General features: G+C 38.9%; 2 protein-coding genes and 1 pseudogene across 3 annotated transcripts in view; 1 reads left to right on the top strand and 2 right to left on the bottom strand.

Annotated features, from left to right (window-relative positions):
- Positions 1–15,222, bottom strand: part of LOC145486348 (uncharacterized) — a 35,856-nt pseudogene that overhangs the window by 14,754 nt on the left and 5,880 nt on the right. The gene's annotated exons all lie outside the window — the stretch shown is intronic.
- Positions 3,201–5,118, top strand: LOC145487217 (uncharacterized). The gene is made up of 2 exons (XM_081465941.1): positions 3,201–3,972; positions 4,051–5,118. Exons 1-2 carry the CDS (start codon positions 3,695–3,697, stop codon positions 4,313–4,315), a joined length of 543 nt encoding a protein of 180 aa, XP_081322067.1. The 5' UTR covers positions 3,201–3,694; the 3' UTR covers positions 4,316–5,118.
- LOC145487234 (uncharacterized) lies at positions 5,190–13,435 on the bottom strand. Its single transcript, XM_081465958.1, has 2 exons — positions 9,187–13,435; positions 5,190–8,931 (listed from the first exon to the last, which is right to left on the bottom strand). Exons 1-2 carry the CDS (start codon positions 9,375–9,377, stop codon positions 8,550–8,552), a joined length of 573 nt encoding a protein of 190 aa, XP_081322084.1. The 5' UTR covers positions 9,378–13,435; the 3' UTR covers positions 5,190–8,549.

The following is a 15,222-nucleotide window of genomic DNA, read 5'->3' as shown; positions in this document are numbered from 1 at the left end:
CCAGTCAACCATGGCTCTAAGCCCTCAAAGATTTGTCCGGCATAATGTACTTGCGAAGCTCTTGCGACGCTATATAAATCTTCTTCCATCCAAAGAATCATAGCGAAAGCCATCTTTTTATGTCAAAGCGCAATTTCTTACAGACTGCCTTGTTTCCATGCAAAATTGGAATATGACACTTCAACTGAAAGGAATATCAGTGTTAGCAACATCTCCTACTCTTATTGGACGTTTCAAGTGTCACAGGTGTCGGGTATGAGCCAGGAGAATCTGTCATATTCGCAGCGGCCGATGAGATTTCACTTGTGGTTTTTTCTCTTTGTCAAGAAGAGCAAATACAGGTAAAGATAATTTGTACATTTATTTCATTTTCATGGCTGTGATATACTTACATGTTGGTAAATGTAAAGAATCCGATCCTACCGACGTGTTGGCTGACGCGTCAGTTGACTGTCGGCCGACAGTCGACCGACATGTCGGCCACTTTTTAACCTTGTAACGTACAAACTGCGTCGGTGCCGTGTCGGTGACTCATTTGAGCCTTTTTGAATTGTTGCAAGGCTAAACGTACCTTTTCCAAACTGAACTGACATGCCTTCGATGGAAAACTTTCACTATGATATGAAAATAAGAAGTTTACTTTTGACTGCCATCTTGTTTTTCGTGCTCTTAGAACCCCGTTCCCATTACGACAACTGTTATTAGAACCCAGTTCTCACTTCGGCAAACACGTTAGCCGACTGTCGGGCAACGCGTCGGCTGACTGTCGAGCGACGCATCGGCGGAGACTTTATCTTTATTTATTAAGCTAAACTTTATTGACTTCGTCATTGACTTTTTCAAACTTGGTGGCTCCTAAAGGAGCCGTTTTTTTGTTGTTGACAGAGCCCTCTAGGAATAGAAGGCATCCAACGCCAGTGGTAACAGCTTCTTCGCAACGCGAAGTCGTTTCACCAACGGCAACAGATCACCCAGCTGCCTTCGACACTCCTGCTCGATCCTTTTCACTGAAAGTTTCGGGTCTCCCAGCCTCTCCAAGGTGCTTTTGTACGTCACTTCGTTGACAATTCGCAGCTCCGCTATGCCGAGGAAGTCTCTGATCGTGCTGCGTGCTGTGCGTGCGAGTCTGTAAGCGTTGTTCAGGCTACATTTCTTCTCGTTCAGAGTCGAGAGCACCGCCACGTATCGTCGATGGATTTCCGCAAGGTCGTTCCGGTTGACCTTCGCAGCAGCTTCACGATTAGTTCCAGTTGATGGCTCTGAGGAGTTCTGCAAAGTTCGTAGCTGCTGCTCCAGGGCCTTAATACGGTCATCTCTTTCTTTCAACTGCTCTTTGTAGGCGGCGATACGCTGTTCATTCTGCCGGACCAAGTCTGCCATCTCGTCAGCGTCCTGTTGAGACTGAGCTACCTGCTCCTCCCTCTCTTGGCAACTGTCTTTGAGCTCGTCGAATTGGGCCTTCAGATCTTGGTAGGCCTTGCCAAGTTGTTGATTTTTCTGCTGCAGCTGTCGACAAATGGATCTGTAGTTAGGCTCAGCTTCTGGAGATCCTGGGGCTGCGGCTACCTGCGGCTGCTCCTGGTACCCTGTATGAATACATACCCAGCTACTTGGATGAGTTCACCTGGTTCTGGAACTTCGGGAAAGACCGAGCATTTGAGCAGTTGCTAGAAGACATCGCTGAACAGTTTCCACTGCAGTAAAATTGCAATTAAAAACGGCTCCTTTAGGAGCCACCACATATTAGAAAGTCAATGATCAATAAAGAGTATAAACTTCTGAATGAACAAAAAATAAACATGTCGGTGAGATCAATATGTCGGCCGACTTGCTAATAAACTCCCTTTGGTAACCGACCCTTGACAAAACATCGAGAAGACCTCGGTACTAGGGTTTCATTTTAAAAATGGCGGCTATTTAGCTATCACATTTTCGTCCTTTCTTATGAAGTTGTTCTTGCTTCCAACTGAAAGAGATAACAAAATAATAGTTAAAAAGGGAAAATATTTCGACCATGTCGGTAGTGTGTCGGCCGACGCATCAATTTGCTGACCAACGTGTCGGTAGTGTGTCGGTGATGTGTTGGTGATGTGTCGACTAACGCGTCGGTGATTTGTCGGCCGATGCATCGGTGGGATCGCATTCTTTACCTTTACCTACATGTTTGTATCCCCAAATTGAGGCATCACATTTCTTGTCACTAATAACATGCCACTTAGTCATCCGGTTATGCAAATCAGGGTTTGCATTACTGACTCATTCTTGTAAGATAATGATGGTGTGAAACGTGATGTATTTCACCACTGCCATTTCCGGGGTGTAGTAGACGTCAAGATTTTAAGAACGTCTCCTCATGTTTTGAAACTGTTGTAGGTAAGAAAAATAGTCATAGTAAAGAAATTTAACCATCTTATTCCACTTCTCATGATTCATTCACGTGTTGACTTCAACTTTCATATCGTTCTTCTATCAACAGTGATATGTCGATCTATGAAATGTTTTTCCCTGAATGTTTTGAACAGGAAATTTAACACCAATACACCCTGCACTGCTCTTAAATTTTATTGAAAGAATGTGTCAGGTATATGTGGCTAATTCCTATATAATAAGGATAAATTAAGGTCGAAAGTGTATTTATCATTTAATTTAAGTGTTCAATTGACATAACATTTGATTTACTAACACGTCGTACGTAAGTGGCGGACCATTTATGCTTCTTATTTATGCATTTTCAATTTTCAACTATCTTTTTATCTGTAGAATTGAACTATTTTATCAATCTCAAAATGAACTAGTAATAACTGATCCAACTGAGGTTTATACCGAAGTCGCAATACAATGAATGGTTTATCAATCCGGTTTTTGGACTTCAACGTGTTGTAGATCATCTGCAGACGCTGCAGATAATCTGCAGATCTGTTGTTAATCTGTTTTTCATCTGCAGTCTTAAAATCACAAAGAGTATTCAAGCTTAACGTCTGCAGCAGATCCGCTGCAGATCTGCTCGTTTCATGCAGGATGCAATGAATAATGATGTTCTGCAAAGTAAACACACATCACGTGTCAAGAACTTATGCTCGTGTGTAAAGGACTTCATTCATGGGTATAATTTCTTAATAAAGTGCTACAAACTACGAGATGGGATCCCACGTGATCAATAACCTTCTGTTCCCTTTAATCGCAATTTGTTATCATCAAAAATTAAGAGGTCTTCAAACTGAAGTAGAATAATTATTTGGTTTCAATTCACAAAAGTACGGGTTCAAAAATTTGCATAAAGTTGTTTACATCTTCCAAGATGTGAGAAATGACCATATTCCGGCAAAAAGTTTGATGAATATTTTGATAGACTGTTGTCTGACTCTATCAGAAGAAACCAATTTTAAAGTGCCCCTAATCCCAAATTTTCTCTACTGCTTTTCAAAAAGAATACATAACTTGGTGAAGATTAAAAAAAAATTAAGGTAATCGATCAAATCCTCGCATATCTATGAAGGTTGAAACTTGCGATCTTCTGGTTCACGGCCACGCGAAAGGAGATCTGGGCCTAATGTAGCTGTGATGTCAGCGGGGGAAGCCAAGTTCTTAGTGTTTGAGACGATCGTGCGATCAGCTGGGTTTCATCTGAAAATTCCGACCTTAAATCTCCTTATTGTGACTTGCAGTCACCGAAATCATTTATATGCATTAAGAAATGGCATCTGACAACATAGATTCCGATTATTCGGTCGAGTCCGAGGACTCTGATGTCTGTTCTCTCCCAGAGTATGAACTGGAAGAGGAAGATGGTGATTTGGAAGTTACGTCAAATAAAAGTGAAGAAAGTCTGGACAGCTGTGACCTGGCTGATACGGATGAACCGATAGCAGATGAGGAATGGTTGAAAGAGTATGAAAAGGAGCAAAAGGAGAACGAAAAACTGGAGCGAATGTCGGAGAAAAGACTCAATGGGACAACACGAGTGGATTCCTGGTATGTCGCTATAAAATCAGACGTTTGTTGCACAGTAAGCCGAATTAAATTTTTATGCCGAATCTCTCCTTTCCAAAGGTGTTCTTGTGGAAACTGTGATCGACAGCTACTACAGAACTTAAGCAAGTGCTATTGTTGTAAAGAACTAGAAGGGTGCGAAGAGGCCTTAAACAGCGATCTCGTTCAACGAGACATACAAGCTGATTTGACACTCCAATGCATAACTGCGCATCCTGGCTTCAAACCTGTGTGTCTTGAAAAGTGGAGTCTTCACGTGGCAGCTGACCGATTTCGAACGAAATCGAGAGAAAGATACAGAGAAACCAGTTTGGAAGAACGGTAAGTTCCGCTTTAATTTATCCACTTGTTTTGAAACTCGTTCGTGAACTTTCTGAGGCAGGAGGGCCACAGTCGTACAAGAATGTGTCTTAGTGGCTTGGGAATCGATAAAACTTTACAGAGATACAGGATATTACATAGCCGCGCAGAGATACGAAAATTCCCTTTGAGTGTTGAAGAATATTTATTAGATAACCACCAATAAAAAGTCAACCCAGTTCACTTTCGCTGCAAAAGGCACCAGTTATTATGTAACCATAGCAATGGTGATCTTGTTCACCTGTGGAGGTATGCTTTTTCCGCGAAAGCTCACCCGGTATTTCATTGGTTTTTATATAATAAAACCAATAATTGCCATGAAATTGCTGAAACCACTCTAGCAGATCCCGGGCTTTTTCATAATTTACAAAACTAAGTTCACCGATTGAGGGATGTACCGATATATATATTTTTGGCAAAATACATGCATTTTGCTTATTTCCTTTACGTCTTGTTCACAGTTACCTCTGTAACATTGCATACAGGGAATTCTGTCGCCTGGTCTATGGTTTTCTTGGCAAAAAAAGAATTCCTCTTCCAGCATGTGCATATACGAAGATCAGAAAAGAATTTCCAACTTCTTAGGAAGAAAAATTCACTGGCTTTGACCTTGATGAAGAGAATTAGGATGCTGTGTCTTTGATGAACCACTCCCTGTTTTGTTTTCTTTTTTTTGCATTCTTCCCTCCAATTATACTTTATGCTACTCTAATAGTATATTTTCTCGAATGTTGTATTTATTTAATTATTTATATTTAAAACACTAAACACTTTTTGTGGCATTTAGCCTTATTGTTGTACTTTAAATATGAAAAACTTCAAAGCAAATAACACACAAAGTTTGAAAAGTCAATAACAAATGCAACATACAAGTATTTTTTGTCTTTTTCTGCTAGCATTAGACCCTTTTTTTGTCTTTTTGTGGACGAAGCCTTGTTCCTGCAGGCCTTTCTGCAGGTATGCCTGAAGCTGCAGTGCTGTCTGCATTTGACCTTTTTTTGGGCCTTCTTGAGGGTGCAGTGCTGTCTGCATTTGACTTGGCAGGCCTTCTTGGTGCTGTCTTGTTAGTGGTGCTTGCAGTTGCTTGAGACACTAAGACAGAAATAAATAAACCAACAGAAGTATATTGCAAAATGTCATGTCATTTGGCATTCGGGTGCATGAGCTACATGTGATATAGTAGCAAAGAAAATTAATTTTACACAGTGTCTACCTTTCAAAATTGTTTGACTCTTGTCTCAGCAAAACTAATAACAGTGTAAAAATGTGTAATTCACATTGTTAAAAGGAAAAATGAGCATGCAACAAGTACCAGGAGTTGTGGGAGGGACATCAGCAACAACCAGACTCTTTCTCTTTTCCCTTTTTTAATAGCCTCTCCTCTAGGTTGTTTTTCCAACATCATGTTCATAGGAGCCAGGGTCATTCTTCTAAGCCTCCTGGCAGCATCGTCTAAATTGTCTTTACTGGTCTTCAGATAAGTCTGAAAAATTTCTTCCACATAATCTACAAAAAAGTAAGTCACCAAGCATATTACCAACATGAATCATCAAGTAGACAACCATCACTGTCAACAAATTACATGTACATGTTTACATGTAACATGTGCAATGGAAAAAGCTAGTTCATCAGGATAAAAAATATCATCTGGACAAAAATGACACACATAACTGCACTAACTAGAAGAGATGGTATATAGAAATATTGCTTACCAAAATTCTGTACAATTCTTGCATTGTGCACAGTGGCTTCCCTATTTTTGAACTTGGGGTAAGACACCTTTACCTGCTCCACACCATCTCTCTTTTTAACCTCTCTTTGGAGGTTAAAATTGAAGTGCACTATAGCCAGGATATGCCTAAGAAGGCAAAATATGGAAATGTTAGCAGAGTTTAGGACTGCAGTGGCTTTTTCTTTTTACCAACACCATATCTACATGTGTAGATATCAAGTCGTAAGCAAAATGATGATGAATACCTGCAGTACATCCCAACATAGGAATAGGCTATCATCTTCGGGGCGAACTGGTTTAAAAGTGAGTGAAATCCCTCAAGACAGCTTGTCTGTGCAAATGGAGAGGCCTGTTTAATTCCTTTCACTAGACTATTGTTGGTCAGAGCAGAGCAAAGCTTCTCATATACAATAGAACCTGAGAAAAAGATATAAATAAGGTGCGAATAAAATTATTAATAAATAAATAAGCTGTACATGTACATTTTGTGACATATCACTGGTAAGTAAAGTAAAGTACAATCCTTTATTTAAAACACAACTATCATTTAAGCACTACATGCTTGAGGGGTCGTGTATTACATTTGAGACAAATTTTGGGACCATGTGCCCCTGGTAAAAAGATGAAAACTTAAACCACTCTTACCAACACTAAGCCACTTTCTTGGACTTATTATTCCATGGGCACATATGTTGAAGAGAGCATCAGGCAGTGAGGAATGCTTATTTACAATATGGCTCAGGAATGCCTTAAATTTCGCATAGATAACCAGTCCATTGCCACTATGTGTAGATGCCGCACTCCAGTATAGGTGATTTTCACACGGCTTGATCCAATCACATAGTGCCTCACAGCCTTTTTCTTTCGAAATTTTGCTCAACACTTTCCTGATTTCTAACAAAAAAAGCAACAAAATATAAAGAACTGACCAAGTAACATATTTTATTACCTCAATGAGACCAAGAGCATAAAACATACTGGATGAACTGAATATACAAAAAAAGGCAAATAGTGAGCCACCTGCCAGCAAATGGGAATGCTTCTTAGCACAATCATATACATGATATGTATGTACAGGCATACTTTTGTTAAGTACATAATTATCTATCTGTATATACATATATATAACTGACAACATGAAAGACATTCCCAATTATGTCAATTTCTAAAACCCTGTGCAAGTAATCAATAGATTAATAATTTATTTCTGACTCAACCTGAACCTAGCTCTTACTTTTCTTCAAGTGCCAAATGTCGAAGTAATGTGTTATTTCAGTTAACACCTTCTTCATGTGTGACACAATGCTAACATGGCGGTCTGAGATAAAACATTTTATAATTATGCCATAAGCAAGGAGGAAGTTGATGCATTCCTTGAACACTATAAACTCCATTGCAGGACTACTTCCTGCCTGGTTTCTCTGCAATATTGAAAGTAGGTAAATAAATAATAACGTTTAGCACTGGCAATGACCTACATGTGCAAAAGCAAGTAGTCAACTGGTTCAAATTGTCATTTTTATAGCAATCTAATATATTGCTTATTAGTCAGTTTGTAATTCTTACTATGGGTTTTAAAATAGCAACTAAATAAAGCAAAGTAAGTCCCGTGAGTATGACAAATGAGTAACCTTTTATATGAAAGTACATGTTAGCGAAATTGAGAACTGTAGGCATTAATCAGGATTCTGGATAAATTTTTAGGGCTAATAAAGAAGACTGAGGGAAGGCTGATAATGAACTGAGACAGGTCAATAGACATGGACTCTCTCTGAAGGGCTTTTGATCTAAGACACCTCTCTCATCTGAAAGAAAGCATTAAAATTGCAAAAATGTATTGTACCTGTATAAGAACAAAGTGTATGATCATGGGGATAGTGCAGCAGAACATGGTATATGCACCAAACTTTGCATTATGCCCCATGCTATCATGTCTGCCATCACCAGCAATGGAGACCCCTTGGACAGCTTTCACTTTGGCTAGCAACTTGGCTTGATTGCTTTCCCAGTACATCAATATTGTTGAAAACAATTTGCTCTATAACAAAAATACAAAAATAATCATATAAAGGAATGCGTAGTTCCAGAAAATATCTATACCTCTCCCTACCCCTCTGGAAATTCCAGTTAAAAGTCATATGTTTCTTTCAATTTTTTGGTCTCATAGAACCCCCACCCCCACCCCCCAGGAAATTCCAATCCTTTCTGTGGGAGGGAGTATGGATATTTTCTAGAACCACACAATGCAATATTAGAACAACAGGCAACACTTGTAGGTGCAGCGATTAGCAGAGTACTCAGCCATTAGTAGCAATTAGCTATGGTCAGTGGTTGCTGAGAGGATAGTGGACCCAGAGTTTACCAGAGGTTGCACAGCCGCACTTTGTTACATGCCTGCTTATTTCCCCCTTGTGTAGGTACTTGTAGTTGTTTGATTAGCTTCAACTGGTTTCAGTGTAATATCTGTCTATCTAATATGTTCAGCACTAACCCATTGGTATTTGAAGAATGTGTTAAGTGAAACACAGCAAAGGCCCATATGCTTGAAGACTTGGAACACTTTTGTGGCAGAACTTCCAGCCAGAAGAACAGCCATACAAAGGAGGAAATTTCCAGCCGGTATCTGTGAATTTGGCATTGAAGGCTGACTATGCCAGGTATTCACCTGTTTAGGGCATTTGGGGTTGGAACAGCTGGTGGTAATGACAGCCTCTGTTCCAACTTGCTTGGCCTCCAGCTCTGGATTTTCTGTCTTGCAGACATGACAGAATTGAAACAGAAGCAACAATTGGCTGAGAAACACAATGTGTTTAGGTTCTGTCCTCAAATTTGTACCAGCAACTGATAACCTGTAGACAAAACAGACATGATCATGCAGGTATATATCATTGATACTACAAATGTGAAAATTGCACAGTGGGTATAAAACAATGTAAAATAAATAAAAATAAATTGACCCCCAATAGTTAATGCAATGTAAGTTTTTCACGTACTATAAAGCTAAATTAAGCTTATGTCTGAAAGAGTAGATTAGTAGGTACAGTGCTCAGTTTCAAAAATTGTTTTTTTTGAAGACACATAGTTCTGAGTATCCTAGTGGTCACCTATTACTGTTTTCAATTTCTTCCTCTGTCTCCGTCTCTGTTTCGGTTGTAGTACCTGTTTCGTCTTCATACTCTGTGCCATTGTCACCTTCACCTGTCTCTTCACCTTCATCTAACTCAGCACACTCCTCCTCATGGTCACTGTGTGGCCTATCTGAATCTTCACTCAAAATGGTTTCTTTGGCAACCATTTACTGCTCAATGACTTTTTTTCTGATTGAATCAAAAGTATGCACATTATTATTTCCAATTAGCTCTTATCGTTTCCAATGAAAAAATGCACGTCTAAATTTTACCTGAATACACACCTTGAGTTTGAGTCTTTCTCAGATTCTTTCTTCTCTCCTTCAATTTGCTCTGCAGTGACTTAACCTGATTTCTCAGCTTCCTGTTGTCTCCTTTCAAGGCAAGACAGCATGCACAACTGGAATCATTCAAGTCTTCTGGGTTCTCGGTCCGTACATTATTATAAACTTCTTGCATCTCCTCAGTTACATCTTCTGGCATCTCCTCCGTGCTCGCTTCCTCTCCCATATGCTCAGAAGGTTTTGCGCTACTTTCTATCGACGACGTACTAGGCGATGCTTCTGTTAGAGCATCTCGTAGAACCTTTAAGAAGTAACTGACGAACAGCGTAAAGCATAGAAACACATGGCAAAAACAAAACAAGTTTCGTTCTGGTGGCACAAAGAGAAATATTCACACCTTTCTTTTGGCCCTTCCGCTTTGGGGTAAAGATGTATCCACATTGATCGCGTGAATCGTCGGAAAGACAACAACTCCGATCTCGTCTCTTTTTAGCCTGGGCACGGAGGGCTTGGCTAGCTCTGGCACCAAGGTGTACTGAAAGATGTAGTCATCCGGCTTAAAGTGCACTGAACACACTGCAGAGTGCTTTGTTGGTTCCCATTTGGCTTGTTTGCCTTTGACAAAGTTGACCCATTTCTTTCGTTGTTTGATTGCCTCGGGTCGAGAATCACCAAAGAAAGGTATGTTGTGCACAAAGATTCATTTCGCAGGATCTGCGACATTACTGCAATTCGCAGCAACACATCTATCGGGCATTGTAGAAAAATATTTCCTCTGCTGCTCACTCAGCGTCTCTAGACCACACGAAATGGCTTCCCCAGTTGACGTCCTAGACCAAACTCAACCCAATATCCTTAAAACTCGGCGGTGAACCAAAATGGCGCGTAATTTGCGAACTTTAAAAATTCGCAGAAAATCGAGCAAAAATCGTACGACTATAATTTTTTCATCAATGTGATCAGCAACAACAGAGTTTTTCAGACGGCTAAAAAAAAATTGGGGTCAGGGGCACTTTAAACTATACGTATGTGACAAAAACAACTTTATCTGATGAAACCAGTGCCAGCAAAACGTACGTGGCTTCGAGACTAGCTTCATGACTTCAAAAGGTACCGCTTTTCGCATATTCTGTCAAGAAAGTGTAATCATTGCGAATCCACAACTGGATAAAACAGTTACTTTTAAAAAATTTTATACAAAGTCATTGGGTAAAAATAAGTACAAGCGACAAATCCATTTGGGTCAAACAATAAAAAACGTTCACCCCAACTGGCGAGTTAAATTGTCTACACGTGGGTTTAGCGACGTTAGGTTCACGTCCCACATGATAATGAAGGACTGAGTTCATCTGTCTCGATGAGGAAGTGATAGTTCATATCACTGAGTTTTGCTTTCAATGCTCACCATGGAATAATTTCTTAAATGTTTGAATCATCGATGACTGATGAAATCGGCACTTTGTGATTCGTTTTTGTGGGGGCTTCAGCCTCCACTATGTTACCGTCAGAGGAATTTATTTGTCTACGTGTCGCGTATCGCTAGTTCTTCTGGGAGGAATTGAGTAAGCTCATATGATGTGAGCGTTTGATATGGTGGCCATTGTTGTTTCGAGTACATGTAATAATGCAGTTCTGGTGGCCCAAAGGGGCTGCCAAGCAGAGCCCCATACTCATATGGGAAAGAAAAGGAAACCCATGAATGGTTTTTCTCATGGTTTACACGTCTAGCGGTATTGCTCGTGGGCGCGTACACACGACAACGACTACAACGACGGCGCAGTTGCCCAACATGGCTGCCATACTCCAGTTAATATGTTGACAGAGACATGCACCCTCAGTTTGTACCAGAAGAATGCTATTTTTCTTGGCGGGATTTTTAAAGAAAAGAAAATTCATTTCTGTTTGTTGTGTCGACAAACGATAGCGGAGGTTGATCTAATGTTCTTAAGATAGGGTTGCACTGAAGCAAAAAAACAGAAATCAAGAATTAACAGGCAAAGAAGTAGCAAAGAAGATCGCGAAAAAGAGCGGGCTAGCACTGGGGAAAGAGGCAAAACAGTACTGAACAATGCCGTGAATTATAGCAAGTCAAGGGATAGAGAAAGGAGGTAAAACAATACCGAGCAATGCCATTAACCTAAAGCTAACGAGGGCCATGGAAAGGAGGCAAAAGTACCCGACAAATTGACTCGGAAGACTGCAGTGCCAAGTTTTTAAAATTCGCACAGCGTGACACTGTGCAGCCTTGCAAGAAAAGTCACATGATTTGGTCAGGTGATGAACAAGAGAAATCAAGCGTGTCCGAGTGTTTAGAGAAATTACGAAACTAAACACAGCGGAAGAAAGTGGTTGATTCGTCGAGCTATCAAAAAAATTACTTCATTTCAGTCTTCACAAATTTTGCTACAAGTTTCTGCCAGCTGGAAGATTTACACTGGCCGAACTGAATCGCTAACTTGCGGTAAGTGACTTTAGTTGTTGCGTTTGCTATGAAAATTAACAAGCTGCCTTGGCGATGTAAGCTTTTTTCAATTGGAATCCTATTTAAAGTCTTCCTTATTTGAAGCCATGCTGTGAGACATTTTATAGATTACATCGTTTTAATTTCGCTCATCTCTAAACAATAACACATGAATCGCTTTGTGGAGGTCGTTGTAAGTTGTAAACAAATTAAGTTTTCTGTCGATTTTTGTTGTCGACTTAAGCTTATAACCTCACATCTAAAAATAAGCTTAACCAAAACTGTATTTGTAAACACAGCCGGGCGAGTTTTGAAGTTTTCTCTGAGTTAGTCAGTACAGCCGCGTCGTAGACTGCTAAAATTTCTTCTTCTGTTGTTGAAAACCAAGAAAGGTGTACAAACCATTTTAAGCTGAAGCAAACAGGATTTGCTAAATTTACTTTTGACATTCCTATGTGGAGATTTGCATATTGTGATTACAAAGTATGGAGATTTCCTCGTTTTGTTAGTTCAATTTATTCGGTTTGGCAAAGTGCTTGGGTGAATTCCCAGGTTAATTTGGTTGAAGACTGGCAAAGCTGCCACCAATAAAATGACTGCAAAGCTAAATTAAGCTGTCGGCAAACATATACACACTGCAATATTCAAATTTAAGCATGAATAATTATTAAACTTTAACACTGCAAGCTTAAATGAATTTTCTTTATCCTTTCTTTCATTCGGTTACCTTTGATTGGGAAGGGATTTCCTGTTGATACTCGGATGAAGTGATGTGCATATTGTGTTTATAATGTAGATTTCCTCGTTTTATTTTGTTGTCTGTCCAATTAGTTCAGTTTAGTGAAATGCTTATATAGTCCAAATGTCGAGTAGACGATTGTGCATGTAAATCCTGTCTGCGAATAAAGCTCTACTTTGATTTTGATTTACTATTTCATTTTATTAGTGCCACTGCTTTTGGTTGGGGGTACATGAGCTCTATTTTCTTAATGAGAGGTTATTCCCCAATGCAGTATTTACACTTAATATGAAATGTTCCTCAAAATTGAGATAGAACTAATGAAAAAAAAATGTGAAGAGCTTTACTTGGTAAATTGAACAGTGTAAATGACATTTACATACTTAGAAAAAAATTAGGGCATAGAAGTTCTTGCCCTGACCATTTCTCGGTAATAAAAATAACTTTTACATACATATATACACAATTTAGTTGGTGAGAGTGCTCTCCTCTCTCCACTCTCTCTCTCTGCTATTTTCTTCACACTAATTTTGTTATTAACTAACTCATTAACCGAATGTCACTGACTGTTTTTTTTGTTGTGCATGCATACTTTTTTGCTTGTTGAAAAAGTTTCAGTTTCTTCCTGGCTGTTTCCTTTGGCCTGTCCAGTACCAATTCATTTGTGATATAACTTTGTGAATTCTCTATTCTCCTTAAATTTTGTCTCTCAGGGTGATAGAATGCACTCAGAGTGTTCAATCATTGTTTTCAGTCGCTACAATTTTCAGGAAAAAAAGCAATAGTTTTCTTTATTTCCTTTTACTTTGTGTTAGGACCTTTTAGCGTGCTCGTAATTGGCCCATGGGCATTATGGGAGAATAATTTTCAAGTAAAGAATTAGATCCGTTTTAGTATTAAGTATTTTTCAATTATTATGAATTAGGCATTTTTATTTTTTATTTTTTATTTTAGTGGCACGTGATGTTTTATGATTGTACCGTCATATACCATGTAAATGTAAATAATGCACTAGAATTAGCCAATCAGAGTGTGCATTGTATCAGCTTTAAACACAAAGCATATTTAATAAATGTATGTAAATGATATTTTTATGACAGAGAACTGGACAGGACAAGAACTTCTCTTTCTTTTGTAAATTTATATATTCATTCCTCTCCATGCTGTCAAAATGTCTCAGGAACCTTCATTTTTGAAAGTCCATTATTTTCCACCATACCTACATGTAGCACAGAAGCTCACAAAATCCTAACTAATGAACAACATGTGTGTATCTCTGGCCTTTGCTGTGTACTACGTGTATATTCTGTTATCCTGCCTTAACTGCTAGACACAATTTTGACAGAGCTGTTTCGACAAATTTACTTAAATTAATTTCCAGTAACAGCGCTACATGTAGCAGTGTTATTAAGTATGAACTTTGGGGAGGGTTTTAAATTTTTATTTTTTTATGATTACAGGAGACAACAAAATATACATGTGTATACATAACCTGATGTTGGTTTTGGTGGCAAATCGTAGTTCATAATAGTCATCCTATTACAGGTAAGGGGGAAAAGTTCAGAAAGTTTAGAACATTTTTTCCCCCGGCACACCTTCTGTCTACAGGTGCAATTATTGAGAGGTTATATATATACGAAGAGTAATGTAAAGTTATAAACTTAAAATTAAAATCTGACATTTGAATGCCTCCTTTGCTAAAATTAGTCATGATTTAATTATTATCACTCCCTGTGAATTCATAGAGATTCCAGAGGCAAATTATTACCTAATGGGGAAGTCCTGTCTTTGAGTTAGGGAAAATGACACAAAAAAGTTACAATGAAAGTAAAAAGAATTGTGAATGTTGATGTGATGTACATTGTACATCATGTAAAGGTATTTGGTGAGTGCCAAAGGCATAACATTTCATGTATTGCAAAATCCCCTTTATGTCTTTAAGGGATTTCCCCCTTTTAAAAGATGTGAGTGGTGGCTCTTTGAAAATTTGCCGTAGTGAAGGCTGGTTTTGTATCAAGTGCCATTTTTGCATTAAAACATGTTTGAGATTAGGCACTGACGGTTGATATTGTGTTACAAAAGGCAAGATATCTTTTTGGCTTTTGTATTTTTGTTGTAGCACTGATACCCTTTCTGTGAATCTGATATCTGATAGGAGTGTCTCAATCAGATTTTTTGGATAACCTCTAGCAAGGAGACGTGATTTGAATTTAATAATGTTCTCTTCAAATCTTGTTCTTAAAGAGTTAGTCTGTAAAAGTCTAAGAGCTTCTCCCTTCTATTTTAGTGGAGACAAGACCCACAGGCAAACATTTGTTGGAGATAGTGATCACAGCGTGAAAGGTCAAAATGTCAGGTGATTAGCTCAAGTGCCTAGTCTTCAAGACGTTCTCAATTTTTTGGGTTTTATTTACCCAAGCTAGATTTGCGATACAAACTTAGCTTAAGGGATACTCTTAACCAGAAAAATAGTTTGGGCAGGTAAATCCATGTACCAGATGGACTTTCTGGTCCACGAAATTGACCTA

The sequence above is a fragment of the Orbicella franksi genome, chromosome 5 (genome assembly GCF_964199315.1).
Source record: "Orbicella franksi chromosome 5, jaOrbFran1.1, whole genome shotgun sequence".
Taxonomy (NCBI): Eukaryota; Metazoa; Cnidaria; class Anthozoa; order Scleractinia; family Merulinidae; genus Orbicella; species Orbicella franksi.
This window is presented reverse-complemented; position numbering and strand designations above follow the sequence as displayed.

Bases quoted from the DNA above. Each gene is read 5' to 3' on its own strand.
- LOC145487217 (XM_081465941.1), top strand. From the start codon at position 3,695: ATGGCATCTGACAACATAGATTCCGATTATTCGGTCGAGTCCGAGGAC. The intron at 3,973-4,050 runs GTATGTCGCTAT...TCCTTTCCAAAG, and splicing joins ACAACACGAGTGGATTCCTG to GTGTTCTTGTGGAAACTGTG.
- LOC145487234 (XM_081465958.1), bottom strand. From the start codon at position 9,377: ATGGTTGCCAAAGAAACCATTTTGAGTGAAGATTCAGATAGGCCACAC. The intron at 8,932-9,186 runs GTGACCACTAGG...TTTTGTCTACAG, and splicing joins GAAATTGAAAACAGTAATAG to GTTATCAGTTGCTGGTACAA.